The following is a 22,800-nucleotide window of genomic DNA, read 5'->3' as shown; positions in this document are numbered from 1 at the left end:
AGGGAAGACGGTTCCAGAGGGTGGGAGCCATGACAGAAAATGCCCAGGGTTAATGGATTTTGGGATGGCCAGAAGGCCTTGGTCAGTCGACCGCAAAGATCTCACCGTGTGCAGGGGACACAATAATTCAGAAATATAATGTAGTGCTTTATATGTAATTAGAAGAATTCTAAAATCAATTCTACAGTGTATGGGTAACCGATGAAGACAGGCAAGACAGTTTCTCCTCCAGGTTCAGAAAAAATGAAATATGAAATATAAAATATGCAGCATTTTGAACCTTGACCTTTGACTGCAAGGTTGGCATTTGTTCAAATATTAATAAACTGCAAGTCTCTATCTCTATCACGGCCCAGCTTCTCCAGAAGCAGCACATATATCTCTGCAGCAGCATAGCAGCACAATTTGAGAGAATGGCTGTTTGTCTCCCAAAACGCGTTGTAATTTATTCCTCGCACGCAATTGGTCGTGGATCGATGCGCGTTCACGGCGCTCGGAGGTGGCGAGCCCGTGCCTCGGTATACGGCATCGTTTGGAGGGAGATAGGGGGAGAGGAGAGAGAGAGAGAGAGCAAGACGGAGAGGCTGCCACACCGAGTGTCCACCGAGTGTCTGTCTCCCTCGCGTTGCCAATGAACAGTCCTCGCATTCCTATGTCTGCCAGTTGACACCCTGAACCAGAAGGGACGGGCTTCCACCGCTGCACGGATTCAGGAGTCCTATAGCGGGGCTGCGCGTTTTTTCAGGTAAGCCCTTCTCCTCCTCTCCTCCTTCTCTCCTCCTCTCCTCCTCGTATCTCTCTCTCTTCTCCTCCTCCTCCTCCTCCTCTGTGTTGTGTTGTCCGTGCATCTATTCGTCATTAAAGCTGAATTACGGATACAACGGGCGCGGGCGTGTTTTTTTTTGTGTGTGTGCAGTCGCTGTCCAAGGTGCTGAAGCGGCCAGCGGCTCGTGGTAAGAAACCCCAGCCCAGTGTTTATACAGAAAAACGGCCTCGTGTTCGGAGCAGGTTACATGACTCCGCTGTTTGCATGCTATGGGCGATTCGGTGTTGCAGACTCCCGAGGATGTCGTGTGGGAGGAAATCATCGAGGAGCTGCAACGTGCATATGCGATGTCCGCGGCGATCGTGCGTGTTTTGGCTCACGGTGGCTGTAACCGAGTAGATGAAGCTGAGCTGCATTGTGGAGCCTCCTCCAGGGACGGTGTTTTGTTTTACTGCATTTGCCGCTGGCTGAGAGGGTCCGGGGCTTCACCCCATCCTATTCTTCTCAGTCTTAACGTGCGTCTGCAGTAGGAGGAGACGATTGAGTGCACCGATGTCAACAAACAGAAATAATGACGGGTTTTCGCGCACAATGAATGCACCCGAAAAAAAGAGTGATGGCACTCCTGCATTTCATCCATCACTGCTTTTCAGTTTAAACTTTTCACCTGTGCAAAAATCGGCTCCCTTTCTTTTCAAATAAATGTCCTTGTCAAGACCTTGTGAGAAGAGCACACGTGTAGCCAAATAGCAGATCTGCGCACCTGTTCCATGTGGAAATGTCAAATATGTTGAGAGGTGATCCAGGCCACACAAGCTATGTAAATTGTTCCCTTCTTGGCAAGGTAAGGGGCAACGTTCAAGCTCTGTTGTTCTTCTGACGGACCAAAATATCCATTCTGTCCACAGCAGGAGCACCTGACATTTCCTGTGGCAGATTTACTTACTGGATCATGGCACAGACCAACAGTGGTGGGCAGGGGACCAATGGGGTGGCGGATGAGTCCCCCAACATGATAGTGTACAGAAAGGTAAGGCTGCTGCTATTTTTAGCCTGCACGTGCATGTGTGTGTTTGTGAATGTGTCTCTCTTGTATCTGTTTACTTGATGACGAACAGTGCAATGGAAATTGCCAATACGAATGCCGAGACATTGTTCCTGTGCCGTGGTTGATTTAGGGGTGTAATTTCGGCTTGATGAGGGCATGGAGAGAACATGCAATTTTAATTTCACATCATACATGACATGCAATGTAGATTAATAGCATTCATACCCACATAAATAAACACCCACATTTCCCAGTTAAACCATCAGCTTTTATCACTAACAAGTCCGAGGATGGATTTTTATCTGACTGACATTAATGGAGCTGAAAGGAAGCCAAAGGCTTTTTAAGCATCACTCATTACAGTTCCACTGGTGTATTTCTTCACTGTTAAATCTGTTCCTATATTAGAGAATGAGAGAGCGGGTGGGATGTGAAATGGCCCAATGTTGAGACACCTTAATCCAGTACTGCTCCAAACATCAAATGGATTAATGAAATAATAATCCGCAGGGAAAATAGCACTTGTTTACTTTGTGGCTCGAGGTCCAGTTAAAGAAACTCTAGCACATGTCGGGTGGAATATAGATGTATGAGGGTACGTGCGCTGATTTCTGATGTTTCCTTCTCCCGGGACAAAAACAGCTAACTTTAGGATTAACCTACAAATAAGCCATTTAGAAAATTGCTTTTGCTACAACCAGGTTTCTGTTCCCTGTTGGCACATCAGCTATTGTCTAAGAGTTAAGGTTATTTTTTTCTGATCTTTTTTAATAAAAAACATATGGTATGTTAATTTCTTGCACATGAAATCTTGTGCATAATTCACTTAAACTAAGCATCATTACACAATAATGAAATGAGGCTGCGGTTTCTCGTTTGGTGTCCTGGGAATGTATTAAACATCAAAAGTATCTCCCCAACAGCTGTATGTCTGTGGACGTGACAAGGTGTGATGGGCAGTGTAATGTTTGACTTCAGAGTCGGATGCACCAATGAAGAGGTCATTTTCGCGTCTTACTTGTAGACGACTCAAGCATTGAGTGAATTTCCTCATTTCTTTCTTTTTCACCTCTCGGCAAATGCACCTATTCCATCACTGACTGCTTCTGCACACCGGGAAGAGGATACGCTTAGCATGATACCATAGATTGACGGTCCTTTATAGCCCTCACAGCGTGTTAGGCAATAATACTGCCAGTATTGGACAAGATTTGCTGGAAGTGTTGCTATGCTTCTAAGAGGAAGGGGTGCTTTGCAATTTTCTTTCTTCCTGAGACACAATTTTCTGCATTTCCCCAAAGTAGGACAACAGGTTTGTGAAGTAGATTGTTCATAAAGTGGGCCAAATATTAAAGATAATGGAGATGGATGAGTGAATCTGTTTTTTTTTTCCTTGTAAGTTTTACTTGTGGAGACAGTGGAGGAAATCTCTTATTGAATTTCATTTTTAACACAGACCAGTATGAAATTTATGAGGGCCTTTAAAACCAGTTGCATCCTGTATAAGAGCATCAAATATTGACTTGAGGTCTTTGCTATTCAATTACATGCCACTTCTCTTTCTTTCTCCTTCTATTGATTTGAAAGTCTTGCTTTTTCAATCATGCCATTAAGGATCTGCTGAAGTGGGTATGCAAACAGGAAAACACCAGGGTGTGTGTATATTAATTCTGAGCTAGAAAGAGGCAAGAATCATTTTAGATTTAAGTAACTGCTTGCGGTCAAATGCTCGGCCAGATTAATACCTCAGTCATTAAACTTTCAGAAATCGTGAAATTCTTCTCTACTCACAACTTGACCACAGCTTGGCTCTGTAAACTGACTGACCCAGGTACACTGCAGAGTGAAAGAACACGGTGAAAGCAGTGAGGATGAAATCGCGTTTCTGGAGTGGGTTTAACTCAAAGAGCACCGTCTCTAGACATGTGGAAGCTGTCGGGGCGAGCGAGTGCCCCAAATGCTTTTCAGATGGAGATGACTTGGCAGAGGTGTTGCAACCCACACTGACTGGGCCACACGGAGATGGAACCGAATACTCAAGTGGAAAACCTGCTTTAATGTTGTGCTCTGCCGCTCAGACCCTCTCACATCAGTAACTATACAGAGGAAGTGTTTTATAAAATGATTACATATTAAGCAGGCGGCTGCGTCCACCTGACAATGGGCTGATTTATAGGAGTAGAAGGATTATGTAATATCAGCAGAGGGAGTTTTATAGTTGAGGACAGCCGATCATGCTTTGATAGTCTTTCTACTGGGAATATCCTTTCACTTCTCTCAATCTTTCCTTCTCTCTGGTCCATCTACCCCTCCACTCTCGTCATTATGGTCTAATGAAAATGGACGGCCGAGCTGAGGTGTTGACCCGCTTGCTGTGGAGATGTTTGCCGAGACGCACACACACGAGCGCCTTGTTTGAATGCATAATACAGTTATATCAAAAATCTAAATGCACAAAGCACACACACACACACACACACACACACACACACACACACACACAAGCATCCTGTTACATGTGCTTAAAACACATGAACAAACACACACACAAACAAAGCTTGTGAGTAACTGAATTACGTGCAACATTCGATTGACCCGGAAAATGTCCTCACTCACCCAATGGATCCGAGGAAGATGCTAACAAGTAATGTGTCAGAACTGCTTCGGTTCATCGTGAAATGCCAATAAAAAATTCATTGTTCAAAGGATAATCATATAAAAGTCTTTGTGATGTCTCGCTGCTCACACATTAACCAGGCTTATATCATCAAGTGTACCTGTGTGTGTGTGCGTGTGTTTTTCAAGCCCGCTCACATGTGTGCACCATGAATAATGCCGTGATGCATGTGTGAGCATGTGTGTGTGTGCTGTATGTAGGGCGAACGTTGCTCAGAGAGAGTCCTGAATTTTTTATGCGAGCCTAAAACAGCTCCAGCGAAGTTCACAGCTACTCAGCGAGGGGAGGGAACATCTTCTTTCACCCGCCGACGCTTTGTGTGCGCTTGTGATGTTTCTCGTTTAGTTAAGACGTATGAAGAAAGAATAATAATAATGAGCATATTTCAGGTGAAAGACAAAGTGAAATATTGATCTTTTCTCTATGTGGCATCACCCTCAGAAAGTGAGGGTCTGTATTACTCACCAGTTTCCTACAACTTTGCTCTGTTAGTAAGAAAAGAATGTAAGTCGAGCGCCGTGGCTGCAGACACCGCCAACAGTCTCCCTACTGAAATCCTGTCATGTACCAGACACCCACCTTTACTCCCTCGTGTAGCTTTATATCTTTGACACAGTTCCTCTTAGAAATGGCACAGGAGGAGACAATGTGAAAAATTTCAGATGCATCTCACATCACATCGAATTATCCGAGATTTAGTGAAAACAAGAACGTTCATCTGAGTGAGTGATTTGTCTATTTTCGTGATTCATAAGCGACTAAATTTAACTTGCAGCTTCACTTCACGGGGGAATATTTGCAGTTGATTCCAGATTAGCCGTAAAACAATTGAAGATTGTCTCTAGAAAGATAAAAAATGTACGACTCCATTTCGGATAAAATAAATGATTATCAAGATCACCTTTTTGCACCTTAACAGCAGGAGCCTGATCGTCCCCTGTGGTGTCGTATCTGACAGCCCACTCTTATTTACATCTGAGCTGCCAACGTGCATCCGGCAATTGTTCTTCCAGCCTCTGTCTCTGTGCACAGCCTTTAATCCTATACTGTATGCTTATTGTTTTTTCTGTTCTGTGATTTTTTTTCCCTTCCATGTAAAATATTCTATCACGCAGTTATTGTTGTCTTCAGTCGATGTGGGGGAGGACTGTTTTACATTCTGGTGTTCAGATGGATGTCAGTACCCTGCATCTTTGAAGTAACTGGTCCCCTGTTGAAACTTCGTGTTTTCTGCAGATGACGATGATGCTCAATGTATGAGTCTGCAGTTCTTATTTTTTATGTACATTTCACCACTTGGCACTTTGTGTCTGTAGCTATTAAGGCCAAACAGTGGCAGATAATGGAATATAACACCTCACTTAAATTATAATATCCCTTCATGTTTATGTTTGACCTGTAGCCGACAGTAGAAAGATTACGCATTATGTGTATTCATGTACTTTACCGATCATAGCACTCTTTATGTTTTCAGCTACAGGGAGCTCTGTCCTTAACACTTCTCAAAGAGGTGTTGATGCACACACTGTGAGATTTAAACCATTTCTCCTCTGTGTGACTCACTAATGAACAAACAGAAATAACAAACAGGGCAAAGGTATTAAAGCAGGCTATTGATTTGTCAGCTGATTAAGTGGTTGTGTACAAGAGATCATTTCGCTGGAACACGATTTTCCCCTTTCCTCCACATCACTGCAACACAGCAGTAATACAGTGTTATTAGACGATGCAGGGATGCAGACACATTAATACGCCGAGTCTTGTTTTACATTGCGAGAAATTCAGTGGAGATCTCCTCGCTGGAGAACAGTTTTCAGGTATCAGCCACGCTCTGCTATCAATACCATCTCCCAACCATCCTGTGTGATTCAAGAGTCATACAGCAGAGGCAACGGAATACATTTTATGCTTTTTCTCAACTAAGAGTCATATTGAAGGGTTCTCGTGCTGCCTGTCTCCCCCAATCTGCAATCAGAGGATCAGTAAGACCGGGGGAAAGAGGGAGAGAAGGGGGAGAGAAGGGGGAGAGAAGGGTGAGGTGGGATGATCCATAATTGCCATATCAGAGAGAAGTCTTTGTGTGTGAAGTACGGCTCTTTGTATGTCAGCTTGCCAGCCGGGCGGTTTTCTCCCACAGTGTCTGAAAACATACATATTCTTTCTTTTATTCTCTGCACACACTGTGAGGCAAAGTGTGGCTGTTTGGCAGACACGGTCGGATGGAAAATGGCATTTATGGCTTTGTTCTAATCCATTTTGTTTGGATTTTCTGACGTCAATACCTCAGCGCCAATTAGAGCGGCTGGCATTACTGACACATGCGACAGTCAATATTACTCCGGGGTTCTTCTGGTATCCCGTCATACGGCTGGGGGGCTCAGATAATCCATCCGGTCATGCTGCATCTTGTCACAATGCAATTTAAATTTATATATATACATTGCACAAATGACTTGAGGCTCTCTTGATAAAACCAATTTGAGAATGCACAGAGTGCTGTCTATGTGGGTAGTTCATTCTCCTCAGTCCTACTTTTAGTCTTCACAGAGACAAAGTGAAAAGACAAGAACAAACAGACAGAGAGAATACACGCAGTAGGTGGTACTACGATGTTAGAGGCAAGTGATCACTGTTACCTGATCTGTTTCTACATCTAAACACTCATTGTTTTCATTGGTTCTGTCTTTGGTAGCTTAACAGTGAACATTAGTGCTTATTGAACTTAAATACTGAAACTTGTTTTGGCGATATAAACTACGTTGGGCTGAGAGCCAGATCCGTTAAAGTGACACTCTGCCACCATTTGCAAACCATTACTCCCATAGAGGCACTGTTTTTTATTAGGAGTGGTTGTATGGGATGGTTTAGTTTTTTAAGAATTTGAAAAATATCCAACTTTGGCACCCTCCTGTGACAAAATCACAAAATGACACTGTGACACACAGAAATCTCTTTTATCTCTTATCATGTTGAGGGTCATGGAGGGGGGGGACCTTGCACCGATCCCTGCTGACACTGAACAAGAGGAGCGATACACCCTGGACAGGTCGCCAGCGTAAATCGACAATTTGGAGTCTCCAATTAACCTCAACATTAATCTGAATGTCTTTGGACTGTGGGAGGAAGCCATGAGTATCCACACATACAGTACATTGGTTGCTTTGTGAGGACATGCAAACTCCACACAGTGAGACCTGCTTTGCCATGAGGGGACAATGCTGCACCATCATATTAAGTATCTGTTACATATTCACTGTCGGAGTTAATTGGTTTATTATAGGGGAAAAGTTCAAAGATAAGTATGTGATTTGAACAAATGGAATACAGTGTGATATATATGAGGTTGGAGGTGTTGATAGGAGGATTGTCTCACCTTCAGACGGAGCCAGGCTCGATGTTTTCTCCTTCCTTTCTTTATGTTAATCTACGGTAACTGTCTTCTGACTCTGGCTTCATATAGTGAACAGACACACATAAGATATTAATTTTCTTATCTGCTATCAAGAATTTCCTTAAAGTATAATTCATTTCATGCAACCTGGCTGAAGTTGAGAATGATCCTGGGTCTCCAGTATCAGATGTGTACATGGATGTTGTTTGTTTTTCATGAGCAGAGTTTGTCATCGCACATTATTTGCATATTTTAGATTAAAAAAATTGCTGAAATTGTATTTTGTGTAAAAAATGTAGTTAAACGTATAAATTAAGTGGTAATTATACAAAAATGGACTTCAGTGGATTTGGGCTGCTCTGTGAAGACGGTAAAAAAAAATACTTACGCCCGTCTTGCTCTAAACTCTCTCTTCTTTATATGTCTGCCAAGTCTTTGGTCCTGTCTGTTTGGGTTATATAAGGGTTTGAGGAGGCCCGGGCATTAAAGATAGAAGCTGACTCAGGCCTCGCATCCGTCTGGTCACTTAACTGCAGCTCAGCATTTAGCCAGAGACTCCGGGACAAACCGAGGTCACAGTCGTGAATGAGTCCTCCTTCGTCTCCGGTGTGATGGTCTCATTAAGGACAGAGATGCTCAGTAAGGGAAACAGTCAGCGTGACAGTTTGAGCTCACTGCCATGTTTCTCCATGTCCACCACACGCTGGTTAACATCTACATGTGCTCATTCTCTCCTTGTTTATGTCTGTGTCCCTCCTCTCCCCAGCCTCCAACTCCACACACACCATCTGCATTTCATGTCCATGCCGTCTCATCAAGTTTGCCAGCTTGTCTCTTTGTCTTGACATGTTAGAAATGTTGTCTTTCGCAATTGCATACCTTTCAAATACCTTAACTTTGAGTTATATTTAGCTCACAGCACCATTTTCATACAGGAGGGTGCTGCAGGGGTTTGTTTCTTCTGCTGTGACATAAATCAGATAAATGAGATATTTACAATACTGTAAAAAACTGTAATGTCAACATGTGCTGGTTTAATGTTTGCAGTGCAGACACCATTTGGATTGTGAAGCATCAGTTTTAATAAATAATCCATTATGGGAACAAAAACGCAACCAACCTAATATCTCCTAAATGGAAAAAATTTACTTTTTTTTTTAACGTCAGAGCTTCTCGAATCAATAATTAAATCCACTGAAGCATTCTGCCAAAGAAAAATAAAATAATTGGACGGACGCTTTTCTCCAAACAAATGCTGCATATTTCACAGCAGCCTCAAAAATCATATTTGCACGTCAAGCGCCTTCAAAAGTAAACAGAAATAAGAAATCTTGTTATCTTCTCTGCGGAGTATCTCATGCATTACCTCCCCTCTCCTCCGTGTGTTTTGGCAGCTCGAGGCAGGAAGAATATTGTCTCTCTGCAAGACATCCCTTTCACTCTTATGTCTCTCCCTCTGCACGTCTGTCTGTCTGTCTCTCTGCGTCTAGACCTGTGAAAATATTTCTGTGTGTCCCAAGCCTCTCTGTGTGTCTCATGCTCCGGTTGTTCACACTTTGCCCTTTTTCGTTTCCATCTCTTTTATCCCCTCACTCTCCTCACTCTCCCCTCCCACGCTCGCGGCCTCTTTTGTTCAGTTTCGGGTCTTTGATGTTTTTTCATACACTCGCAGTATCACACTAACTTTTCTCTCTTTGTCTCGCTTGCACGCTCCCCGACACACGTGCACTCTCTTTTCTACGCCCCCCCACCCCCTGCCCCAGCCGCCCTCCTCCTCCTCCTCCCCTGTGTTTTGTTCCCTACCTGTGAAGCATCCCTCCACCTCTATCTCGCTGTCCCCTCCTCTCACATCGCTTGCCTCTCTTTGAAGTCATTAGCGCACTAGTCAGAGCCCATGCCACTCCAGTCAGCTTTTATCATCACAGGAGAGGAATGGATTTAGACCCTGCTGGAGCACAGTCATCTCTCCTCCTGTATGAAATGATTCACTTGTGACTCATTGCTTTATTGGGAACTCTCTCCCTCTCTAAACAAACAACCATTGGATGTGGCATTTTCTATCCAAATTGACTGTAACTGTAACTGAGAGTGCCGGCCTGATGGTCCCACCGCAGCTCCGCGCCTCTTTCCTCAAAACGAGGAGCCGCTCTCCCAGAAGCAATCACGTCTCAGTGATTAGCTGCCGCGACTTAGTGCCGTTGCACTGATCCAATACTGATTAAATAATAAAAGTCAAACCCATGCACGTCTTCATCTGCCAAACAGACAGACACACCTTTGTCAAAAAAAACAAACATGTGACCTCTCAACTTCTCACTGCGGCTGACACACACACACACACACGCTCAGCTTGATTGTTGCAGTGTTCTGAGCTGCTTCCACCTGCAGCCCACTGAGGCTCACAGCTTCACACCATTAATTCAGCTTAGCAAGCTCAGCCATCCACAGTACAGCCCGGTCTATAAACCTCGGGCGCCATCTTGACTGAACCGGCTGCTGCCTCCTCTTCTCGTCTTGTGCCTTTCCACTGCTGAGGGTTGAAACGTAAAGATTTCAAGCCGTAAACAAAGTGCACGCAGCTTAAATAGCCCGGCTGTATACATAAGTGCACCTATATCAAACAATAAAGCCTCAGCAGAGTTCCCTAATAATGTTGTTCAAGTCAAGCAAACTTTAAATTCTACACGTAGCTGCATTCTACATATATAAATATAGATGAGATCTGTAAATGCCGGGACGTAAATGAAAGATTCAAAATGTGGGGTTTAAGTATCTTATGCAATCTGGAAGCAAACGCTAAGCAGCCAATGTTATTTCCATATATTTTAGCATTTGATGGATGTAAATAAGGATCTGTGTGGAGAAGAATTGGCCTCATTAGATGAAATCGAGTTCTGTCTTTCTTGTCCGGGGTAGAGATGTAAACAAGATGACGAATCCCTGATATTCTGGTGTGTTGGCAATGGAAACGCATATTAATTCTCAATTTCACTTGAATGCACGTTGTTAGGATAAGAGCTGTTTTTAGGCACGTTGGCGGCTATACTACGTTTATCTAGACTAAAATATCTCTCACTCCAGTTTGGATGGATTGCTGCGAAAGTTTGCAGAGACGTTCACGATCTACAGAGGAAGACGTGTGATCCCACTGATTTTATTTTAGTCATCAGTTCAAACATTTAAACTTCTCTAATACTTCAGTTTATGACAAAATAGCTGCCAAACTAATGACATTCCCATCAGCCTCAGCTGTGCTTGGTACTTTCCACCTGCTTGTATGTTAAGGAAAGCATTAAGAGGTGAACAAGGCTGCTAGCATGTCACCTTCTTATGTTTGAAGTGGACTTCAAACTAAATGCTCTTTTCAGGAATAATGTGGCCAATATCTTCAACAAAACCCTTGTCCCACTGCTTTTATTTCAATTCCTCACCTCAAGGGTCATTACTTTCTTGTGTCCCCAGACACTGACTCCTGGCAATACTGGCAATAATTGAGAGGTGACGTCCCTGCATTTAGAGGATCACGTCCAGAATGGTTGTGCTTTCTCCTGCCCTCCATTATGTTTGTGCTGCGCTGGCTGGTGGCGGTTTTATCGGGATCCCCATGACAACCACACCAGCAGCCTGTCAAGTGCTATTATCTCAAACACTTCAAGAATGTGTCCAACACAGCCTGAGCTGAGCGGCAGAATGTGTGTACATGTGTGCGTTCTGTGTATCTGTGCGTGTCACTGTGTATGAGTGAGCAAACATTTACACGCTTTTAAGGGCGCTGCTCCGTCTGGTGAGTGCAGTGGCTGAGTTTGTGCTTCTGTCACCAGAGCATTCATTTTCCAACTACACAAATATAAGGATGAAAAAACTCTTGGATCACCAGACCTGAGAAATTAACGTTCTTTCATATTTTTTTTCACTGTATTGCTTCTTGATATGTTTATGCCGAAGATATAAAGATAAAATATATTGTGCTTTTTACTGGATGATATCCAATGAATATCCTTTATTAACCTTTTTTTCCGAGTTCCAAGTCAGGCTTGAAATCAAAATGCCAAACATGATGAGACCAGCTTCTTAAATGTCACCATTTGCAGATTTTCCTCGTCTTAACATTAATGTGAATTGCATTTCTGTGGGTTTTAGACCATTTGTCGGACGAAACAAGAGACTTGATAAAAGGAAGCTGGAAATTGTAAAGGGCATTTTCACAGTCCTCAGATTCTTTAGAAAAATAAGAAATGAATCAATTAATCAAGAAATCACCAATAACCGATGATGAAGCACTAATCACTTTTCGAGTTGTATTATTAAAGATTCATCATCATCTTTTGTGATCAAATGTGTTTGTTCATGACTCAGGTCAAAGAGTAAATTACCACCAGACTGAGTTCCACTGCCTCTCTGTGGCTAGAAGTTAGATTTCTGTGGCATCTGTAACCACACCCATACATAGTGATGTCACTGTGTACTGACCCACCCTGAAGTACACATCTACGTCACTGCAGCAAGGCAAGAATTGAAACCTCAGTACTTTTACTCATTTCACACTTTTTACTATTGTTATTTTGTTGTTTACTTTTACTTGAATAAAAGATATGATTGCATTAGATTATCTGCACAGCCTGTATATCAGTGACTGGATATTGTAAGTAGTGTTTCTCATCTTTCAATATAAGCCCAGCACGCATCTCCTTCTTGATGCCTGTGCTGGACAAAGAATAAAATCTGTTATCTAAGCCAGAGCTCAGTAGAGAAAAAAACGGCGAGCTTGGATCTAACAATGCATTAGGATATGGCGGGAAGGGTCTCTATTCTTTGCAACAGCCTGATTTGATTTGTTGATATTAGCTTCCCCTTGGCTTCAATATCAGCATCTGTTGTACAGGAAAAGCTCTTATACTGAGGCAGGAGACAGAGGAAATGACAGGGTGAGGATGAACGTGAATGATTTGAATCTCCAGATGTAAAAATGTTTTCAAAGATCAAAATACTCAACATATTCATATAAAAATAAAAATGAATAATATGTGATCCCATTTGTCAGTTAACGCAATCGTCTAACAATATTAAAACTGATTTTAAATAACCATTGAGAAACCCATACTTCCCCCTCCTCTTACTGTGGGCAAATGGAACATCCCACCTGGGACAAGACCAAGTCACTCGATGTACAGGGGCTTCAATTTGGCTGAAATATCAAACCACACCATTACACACAGCTGTTTGCAGGATGCAGAGTGATGAGGTGATGTATCGTGATTCTCATTCTGACCTCGTGGGGAATCCGTCCCCGGCGAAAGACACCGAGAATAGTTTATAGAAAAGGCCAATTTTCTCCCTGATCGTCTCTTTTAAGTGTTTTAGGTCATAAAGCGGCAGCAATATTAAAACAAGACCGTTTTATAACCAGTTAAAAACCTCTTGTAGGGGCTTTAAACAGGCAGGTCGTTGACCCCCCCACCAGCTAGTTGGTCATTGGGGTCATCTGGGTCAAGTTGTGAAAAGGCTGTTGATTCCTGGAAGTGGACGACTTTGGAAGACACCATGACCTGGATGACTGATAATCTTCAGATACACCTTAGTGGTAATAATAATTGGTATGTAATATATTTAGCACATCAAGTGTGGTACTGTTGCTTTCCACTTATCTGCGTGAGGCATCCGCATATTAACGGTTTCTACCTGCCGATGGTCGCTTTGAAAGGTTCAACAATCGTCCATCATCTTCACTTTCCAGCAGTTCAAGTGTCTCTTACGTCAAACGCTCGGCCCTCATCGGTTTATCGTCTATCCTGACTGATGTGTCCTCTGAAGTGTGCATGTGTGTGTGTGCATGCGTGTGTGTGTGTGTGTGTCCTGTCAGACACCCAGTCCTTGTCTTGTCTCTGTTGTGCAGACAGGAGAAAGCAGAAGAATGTCAGCCTGCCAGTATCCAGCTGCTTCTCTCTTATTGGTATTCAGGTCACACCGAGCCGTCCTGAGTGTCTGTTGCACGTGCCAAGGAGGAATGTGGGAAACGAGGGGATGGAGAGAGGAGGAAGAGAGGAGAGAGGCCCCATCTCTCTCATGTTATCTGGACCTAAAAATAGACAGCATCCTCCCTTCTTTTCTATTCCCAGTGCATCCATGTTTCCATACTCAGCCTCCCTCTCTGTGTTCCTCTCATCCATCTCCTCTTCCTCCTCGTTCCTCTGTTTGGTATAAGTAAACACGCTCTCTGCTGCCCAATGATAAGACTCCTTAAACTTAATACCAGACAGTCTAGCCACTAACAGCTTTAATGAAGGAATAACTATAGGGGTGATACAGGATTCCAATGGCCAGACTGCACAGTTTAACCTCCAACAGTCTGATTCTTATAACTCCTAAATAAAAATCCTCCTGTGTAATCACTGTATGATATTTTAAAACCAATCTTGATTGAATTATAGATTGGATGTAACCGGTGCACGACTGATCAATAGACCATGCATGTGTACACCTTTCAGTAATCTTTACCAATTACTGGCAGATAAACTTAATTTCTGGAAAACTTTTGCACAGTACATCTGAGAGTGATGCAGCTTTCTTCCTCCTTTATCTGCTAATTTATGATAGCATGCTGTTTGAGTGATGAAATCATGGTAGGTGGGCAGGAGGGATATTGGCTTTCAGTGGATTATGTTCCAGCACATGGCCAACCTTGGCTTAGTCATCACGCCCACTGCCCGCCCACCAAGAAGATGAGAGTGAGAGAGAGAGAGTGTGAAAGTGAGAGAGAGGCCTTGCCCTCGGAACACTATCCCACCACCACCACCACCACCACCACCACCACCACCACCACCAGTACCAGCAGCAGCAGCAGCAGCCAGGAACAGCAGATCATAGTAGACTTAGAAATAGACAGAAATCAGTGTCTGCAAAACAGAGTCAGCTGAAGGTGGAGACAGAGGAATAAAGAAGGTTTTACTGCAAGATTATTGTCCCGACATGGACCAGAAACTCACAGTGCAATGTGAGTAGTGGTGGGAATAAAACAAACAAGAAGACAGCACTGAAACTGAAGTAATAAAGGGACAAGTGTGTGTGCGTGGGTGTGTGTGAATGTGTGTTCATGGATTCAATGCCCTGAGTCACGTCTGTCAGAAAAAAGCACAGCATTTATTTGTCTCTTACCAACCTGTTATTGTCGACCTTGACACACACACACAATCAGAGTTTCACTTATCAGTATCAACATCATTTATTTAATCTTCCGTTACTACAACTTTCTATTAATACTCAACACTAATACTATCAGTAGATTAGGCTGCATGTAAGACACATAAGATTAACAATACATTTTAGAGAGAATGGCCGTAAAGGATCAAGACAATAATATGTACACAGTATTGTATTATTGTAATTTATATTATATTTATTGTTTTTTTTTACGATGCTAACTTGTGGACACAGTCTTCGCATTTATGTTTTCGTCCACCTACTTAAATCTGATATTCACTCTGCTTTTAGCCGAGTCGTCCAATGCAACAATCTTCTGAAATAAAGCTTCTCTCTGTTAAACTGTGTTCTCTGCTCAGTCACTGACTTGTCTACCTGCTGTTTGTTGCAGAAGTAGCAAACAATAAGTTTCTTTTTTCTGAAAACAGCTGCCTGCTGTGGCTTAAAAATGACACTGATGAAATTAATGAGAAGGAAACAAAACAATGAAGTTGTACTCAAACCAAAACTGAGCTAAAATTTGCTATAATGCACAATAGAACTTGAATATCCTTTATTAACCTTTTTTTTTAGAGTTGGATGATTGCTGTGGGTTTTTCTCCATGCAACCCCCTCTCCAATCCCATGTAGACATGATCCACTGCTATACAAATGACTAATGCTGCCTTATTGTGAATAAATGAAGTTTATTTATTTTACTTTTTTATAGTAGAAGTATTAAATTTAACGTTCTTCGTTTATCACAGCATCAAACAAAGACATAAATCTGAACTGCAGTCGGTTTTTAAACAAGTAAACAACATTAAACAAGCCCAGTTCTTTTCGATCAGAGAAACACATTCACAGCTGCACCAGCAATGTTCTAACATTTTTATTAGTCATGAAAAACAAAAACAGATGAAGCAGAGAACAGCCCTTCCTGTTTGTGTCAGTACCATTCAGTCATATATTTGAATATCAAATCCTTGAGGGTCTATCGTTAAAATAAAAGGGTAGTTGCATCATGTCAGAGTCAAATACAATGATGGGTTTGTATTTTACTGTCGAAAAAATCATCACATAGAATTCTAACTTGAAAATGAATTAGAAAATAAGACAAATTCCACAAATCATATGATACTTTTGTGAAAATGTTCTGTTTTTGCATAAAACATGAAATGACGACCTACTGGCTGGCAAATTCAAAACAAGAACTGCATTAACTGCAGCAATGTCAAACGGGGATAAATGCCCGTGCTTCATTTTGTTTCTTTCCGGGGAGCAGGCATAGCCGGCTGTTTACCTCTCATCCATGATTCAACGCTCGCCTCTTTCTGCCTATAGCAGAGGGTCGTCCCTGGGGGAGGGTGATGTTGAGGAGTCAGGGGAAATATTGAGCATCCTTCTGCAGCCATGCACCGGGGATGATGATTCTCTGGGGACGCGGGGGGGGGGGGGAGAGGCCGTGTGTTCTAAAAAGCTGCAGAAGTTGACGGGAAACACTGCGAAGGAGGACACAGTGGAAGTATCTGAGGCAACCATCTGGAAAGCATTTAAATAAAATAGTGTTAATACCATCTGCCCATCAAACCAGATGACAACACTGCGACGGCTGCTTCTGCACAGGAATTCTGTGGCATTGTGTTTTTTATCATGAGATGAAGAAGCAACACCAACCAAGTAGTCTGTTTTATAAAAAAAAGGCATTTAATGATATTGGATCTGCAAAGGAGATGGATGACTGATAAGATAACTGCAAAGTGAAAATATAATAATCCAGCAAATGCAAGATTGTTAATCGGCCAACGTCATGCAGATTTACTCTTTGCTGATTGTGGTCTGCACGGATTAGCTTGGGACAGACATCAAGACGGCTGAACAACAGATGACTGACAGCTCTCTGCTTTAGTCCGACATCAACATCGATCTTTCATATGGCAACACTCGCTGGGCCCTGATTGGTCTTTGTCTGCCTGGGAAGAACACCAGTTGTTCACTGCAGCAGTTTTTAATAAATTAGAGGCCGGTCGTTCATTATGCAGTTGCAGTATCTCATCTTGTTTTGCCTTCAGCAGGACGTTTATATATTTGTTGTGGGTTTAGGGGCTTTAACACAATCGACTGAAATCTTCCGGCAGAAGACCCTTAAGAGATGTGACGTTAAAAGATTATGAGTTCCATCGCATCTGTACTTTATCAATTCTTATTTATCTCACAAAATAGACAGTGTGTTGCTGCTGCAGGAAAACAGCAGAAGAGATGTGTTATGGGCCCGAGTCAGTTTGCTCAAAATGAACTAGTCGGTATGAAGTGTTGTCCAACCACATCTGAGGACAAATAAAAGAAATGAGAAATGAAAGAAGTGAGATTGAAAGAGAAGCTCAAACTACTTCCTCACCCCTGCACACCTGTGAATCTGCTGTGTGCTGTCGGGATTGTCGGTTTCTGAAAGTTAGAGGATCTGTCAAAACACGTATTTTTGATATTTGTGCACTTTTAACCTGTCACAGACGCTTGATGTTATTTTCCCCTCTGGGCCTGAGGAGGATGAATCTTTAATAACTTCTTGTGCATTATTTGACAGCCCAAAAGAAACATGAATGGATTTATTTATTTAGCAACATTTGAGGTTCCAGACCCTATGAGTGGGCTGCTGTTTAGTTCATCTTGTACGTGTGCTCAGGGAGGACATGACACATATTCCTGCTGATGGTATTACAGTATTGTGCTGATCTACAGGTGGTGGTAACATGTCAGGATGTGCAGCATCTGTCAGATTAGGCAGGACATTAGAAGACTGTGAGCAACCAAACACAGATTTAAAAATACTGGAATTGAAGATATCTTAGCACTTAGAATTACAATCATTAAACATTGAGGATAGAAACAATGTGTTTAATCGACCATGCTGTGAGTAAACTAACATTTTGTTTGTTTGCAAGAAATCTCCACAGGGCTACAGATTCCAACAATCCAGTAATCAGTTTTAAGCTTCAAGTGTATTTCATTTATTTCAAATCACTGAAGTATTACATTATTATTATTTTAGGAAAAGGATGCTGCACTTTCTGCTCATTTTCAGGTTTCATTTGTTTTTATTACTTGAGAGTTTTACCTGCTCTAATGTTCAGAAAACACATTCAGCAAAGGACAGTATGATTACTGACAGTATGATTACTGACAGTATGATTAGTGTCCATTGCTGCAGCTCCTCTTTTCAGCCTCTGACTGAAACACTTTGTTATAGCTCCTGTCTCTTTAAGCCCCCCCTCCCCTTCCAATAAAGCCCAGTCTGCTCTGATTGGCCAGCTGGGACCACTCTGTTGTGATTGGTCACTTCCAACACATGTAGGAAATGTATGCTTCTGCTCTCGCTTTACCATCGACAAGGCGTTTCAGGAGCGTTTATGTTTTCTCTGGTGGAGAAGAGCTCCCGTTACCGAAGACTTTGGGCTTTTTAACTTTGCTGAACTTTTCCGTACACAAGAGCAAAGGAAATAACTGAAATAGCAAAATATCTCTTTCCTTGAAGTCAGTGACACCACACGAGGAATCACAGATCTACTTGTTTCCTGCGAACATCAGTCTCACTTTCATCCAATTGCAAATCCGACCAAAATGAGATCAAGTCATTACAAGGCTCTCACTCACACCTCGAGGATCGTTTCAGAGCTGAGGAGGTGTCGGGGTCGACGACATTCGTAATCGTCCAAATAAACCGACGTCTGCAGAAAGACGACCATCTGTCCTTCATGATGATACTGCAACTAAAGCCTGATGCCACTGGAAAACAGTTTTCCAGTGGCATCAGGCTTTTCCTATCACAGTCCTCCATTATGGAAATGATGGATCCAGCAGTACACCACCAACTGGTACATTATGAAACACATTAATGATATTAGGTGTGAAGCGAGAGAGAGGAGGCGCCGAGGAGGAATAATTTCCACCTAAAAAATTCATAGTTTGCTGCAAAGATAAAGACGAGAGCTGCAAATGGCAGAGAGGAATGTTACCTCCTCAGGTTCTTTTTATGCAGAATGCGATGTTATTACAAATGACATATAATGAAGAACAACGATGACAGGGGGAACAAATGTGCCGAGTGAGAGAGCATCCTGGAGTGTGAAACTGTGAAGTGACATTCCCAGAAACAGATGCTCTCGTCTGACTGATGGCTCAATGGAGCTTGATTGTGTGCACGGAGACTGTGGCGATGAATACAACCGAAAGCAAAAAGCCTTATCGAGCACCGAACTGCAGAGGCTGTTAAACGGCTAATCACTGGTTTGCAGAGTCTGCCTGCAGCATGGAGAAATAAACATTGTGTTTGGATGGGAGTAATTGCCTTCTCTGCAGGCAGTGTTGTCACCTGGACATCTGCTGCTCGTGCTCTCTGACCCGGGCCCGCTGTGAAACAGACTGCTGTCCGATCCGCGTGTGAGAAGTCAGCGTCTCCACAATTCAGGGGAATTGAACGGGGAAAAGGGAAAAAAATAAGGAAAGGAAAATGCAGAAATAAGCAGGCGTGAGTATTGAGGGAAGAAAATACAAATCCATTTTACATAGGATGGATTATGAATCAGGACGGTTGCATGTACGATTTTAATGTGAGCAAAGCAAACAGAGCATGACCATCTGTTGCCGGGGCAGAAGGAAGAGTTGCCGTTTCTTTTTGCCCTCTCGCTTTCCTCCCGTCACTTTGTTGGTGATAACTAACTCTGCTGCAGTACAAAATAATACTGTGGAATCATAACAATAATAATATTTCTCTGATGTACCACACACACACACACACACACACACACACACACACACACACACACACACACACACACACACACAGTGTATCGTGCAGCTTATAGATGAACAAATGATTAAATTCTAAGTAAACTGAAGGTTATTACGTGACGGCAACAAAGGAAAAAGAAGAGAAAACCAAATCCCATCTTCTGATCCCCTATAGACAATATCTTCCTCTGTCTCTCCGCCCTGTCTCTGACCCCTCCCCCTCAGCACCGCCCCCACAGCCACCTTCTTTTCTTTCTCTCTTATGAATGAGCGATGGCAGGCTGCCAAAGATGTCCTTGTGATAGTGGTCGCGGGCCGTGTTGCTGTGGTAACTCGGAAGCGGTAACCTCGGAGAGACTTAAGATTCATGGCATCTATTCAACAACCTTGTCAGCGTGAGCTCAGTAACTTCCCTCACCTATCTGCAGGGTAATTCTCATTTCCAATGCCCGAGTGGTGCAGTGCATTACAGGTGCAGCCTGGAAGGTCTGAATAACTTTGTGTGTATTCCAGTGGTTTTTTTCGGGTCAGCGATCAGCAGCCAGTTAGCAGAGCGAGTAGGTTTAATGTTTTATCTGGTGCAGCATTTGAGCACAGGATTGCAGTAAATGCAGTGTTTTATTTTTTATTATTTGACATATAAAGTGTTTATTCTGACACAAATTTGAGTGCCCTGCAATATAATTGGTTGGTTGCAGTTGAGTGTTATTATGACCTGGGGTTGGATTTCTAGTGCACTATCTGCAGCTAATAATTACATTGATGATTGATACTTAGAAATAAAAATACAATAAATGTTATTTTGGGTGTGTAATCCTGGGTATGTATTTTGCCTCCACACAGATTTTGTCTCATTAATTTTGTGAATTTATTTCAATACTCTTTCACTTAGTAAACGTCCTGATCTTATATTTGGGCCTCTCTAACCCAGGGTGACTGTACAAAGCATTGAGTCAAAAGAACATTATTCTTTAACACATATTTGTTTTGTAATACTCTTTAACTCTCGTTCTCTATTGCAGCGTTCATATAGGACCCGAGGTTGACCTATAGGAGCCCAGACAGATAACAACTGGAGGAATAAACTAAATAAACAAAACAGGCCTAAATCATAAGAAAACAAACAGAACTCAAAAGACAGTGTAATGTTTGACCAATGAGGACATTGGTTTTGGAAGTAAAACCTTCATGATATTACAGTGGCAACAATGTCAACTGGTTCATTCATTTTCTCAGTTTAAATCGAAGGAGTTCTGTGTAGTTTATTAAAACGTTAAAACACAACAACGTCAGATGCACATGCCTGTCTACCAATCGATGTCAAGTATAGGTAAACGCAGCCAACAAAGGTTCAAGGTTCAAGGTTCAAGGTGTCTTTATTTTCCCTGAGGGGCAGAATGATGACATGAATGACGACAGGACGTATGTTTGTCATACAGAAGGTCAAAGGTCTCCTCTCTTAATTGCGATGTGAAAACCCTAAATCAAATGTAAACAATGTAAGACACGAATCTTGGTTCAGACTTTCACGAATAAAACACCCGTATTGATTGTGCAGCTTTTAAGTTGAACCCTTACATGTTCTACTTCAGAAATATAATGGCTGATTTGTCTGTCATGCATTGTATCTACTGCTCTGTGATACAATGATAAGTCTTTTACTGTCTTTCAATATTTGAATTATTTAACTCAATCATTGATGTGAAAATGTCTCCCGTTTAATTATTCAAAAGCTGCTTCACCGTGCCAGACATGTTTCTATAACTGCTGTCACGTATATGATTGATGTGTTTGTATATAAGAGCTCGATACAATGCCCATGCAAAGTGCTCTTGTTTAACAAAGGGCTATTATGGTATGAACGCCTCTGGTCAGGTTATCTCCCCCGTGTTTGGTAGTAAATGAGCAGTTGACCTCCACGTTCCTCAGTGGGGTCTAGGAAACGTGTCCATTCATCATCTGCTTGTTTGTGTGTGTGTCTAATGTCTCGTGATGGGCAGAGAAGAAGAGAAAGTCTTTCACCCGCTCATAAGCACTTGTCTGTCTTCAGAGATTTACAGCGTTATATAAGAACGGATAATCTAATTACGGCAGTTTGAGTTCAACAAGCGCTGCGATTTCTCCTCCTCACCTAAATCTAGGTCACCGCCGAAGAGGAACGGAGACATTTGAATATGTCACCTTTGCACACAGGGAGGCAGGGAACCTTGTCGATCAAAGACCAAATAACTTCGAGAGGTAACTCGATCAAAAGCTGCACCGGGGGGGGAGGAGCAATTCTTTGAGACACAGTTTGCGTTGCCTGCTTTGTGTCCCACTCTTGTCCCCCAAAGTATAGCATGAAGAACATCGTGTCTTTGGACTTGCTTCATATGCCAATGCAGCGGGCTGTCTGGAAGACATGTGTGATTCATTTTGTGGTGACTTAGCGTGTCCATGTTCCTTAATGCAGCTGCAGAACCTCTGAGTGCTTTTATTATCATAGTATTGATCCTATTAAAAATTACTGACCCCAGTTCTGATATGCGTGCTGTATTTTTATGTAAAAACCGCGGCTGGTTTTTGAGGGCAAAAATTAAGTGTGACATTTTATCGCTCAGCCTCCACCGCAGGTTCTGCCTCGTTCACGGAGCCCAGGTCTGCGGCTCAGAAGGAACCGAGATCAACCAACTGCAAAGACTGTTTTATCTGGCGGAAGCTGCCATGTGTAGCCACAGGGTCTGTTCAGGCTCCCCTGCACCGCCTCAGGCAGCCAGACATGAGCTGGGTTGCTCACCTATTTTGATGATGCACATTATAAAATATAATCATCCCCACCTTCGCGGTTCACAAGCTTTCAGACTGTGTGTGTGTGTGTGTGTGTGTGTGTGTGTGTGTGTGTGTGCATTCTGCCACTTGCTCTGTTTGCACGGTGACTGATAGTTGCTGTGTTTTCTGTGCATCCTGTAATGATG

At 42.5% G+C, this 22,800-nt stretch overlaps 1 protein-coding gene across 7 annotated transcripts in view; it reads left to right on the top strand.

The window, feature by feature from the left end:
• The first annotated feature begins 466 nt into the window (after positions 1-466).
• rgs7a (regulator of G protein signaling 7a) overlaps positions 467-22,800 on the top strand; it is a 51,299-nt gene continuing 28,965 nt past the window's right edge. The window contains exons 1-3 of one of the 7 annotated variants that reach the window (XM_034608828.1): positions 467-745; positions 917-953; positions 1,678-1,796. In XM_034608828.1, the coding sequence (XP_034464719.1) occupies positions 1,719-1,796 (78 nt within the window). In that variant the 5' untranslated portion in view covers positions 467-745; positions 917-953; positions 1,678-1,718. Of the gene's footprint in view, positions 746-864; positions 954-1,674; positions 1,797-22,800 lie in introns of all 7 variants that reach the window. The other 6 variants (XM_034608827.1, XM_034608825.1, XM_034608824.1 and 3 more) reach the window with 6 other exon arrangements.

Source organism: Hippoglossus hippoglossus, chromosome 15 (genome assembly GCF_009819705.1).
Source record: "Hippoglossus hippoglossus isolate fHipHip1 chromosome 15, fHipHip1.pri, whole genome shotgun sequence".
NCBI lineage: Eukaryota > Metazoa > Chordata > Actinopteri > Pleuronectiformes > Pleuronectidae > Hippoglossus > Hippoglossus hippoglossus.
The sequence above is the reverse complement of the archived record's forward strand: the minus strand, read 5'-3'. Positions and strand labels throughout refer to the sequence as shown.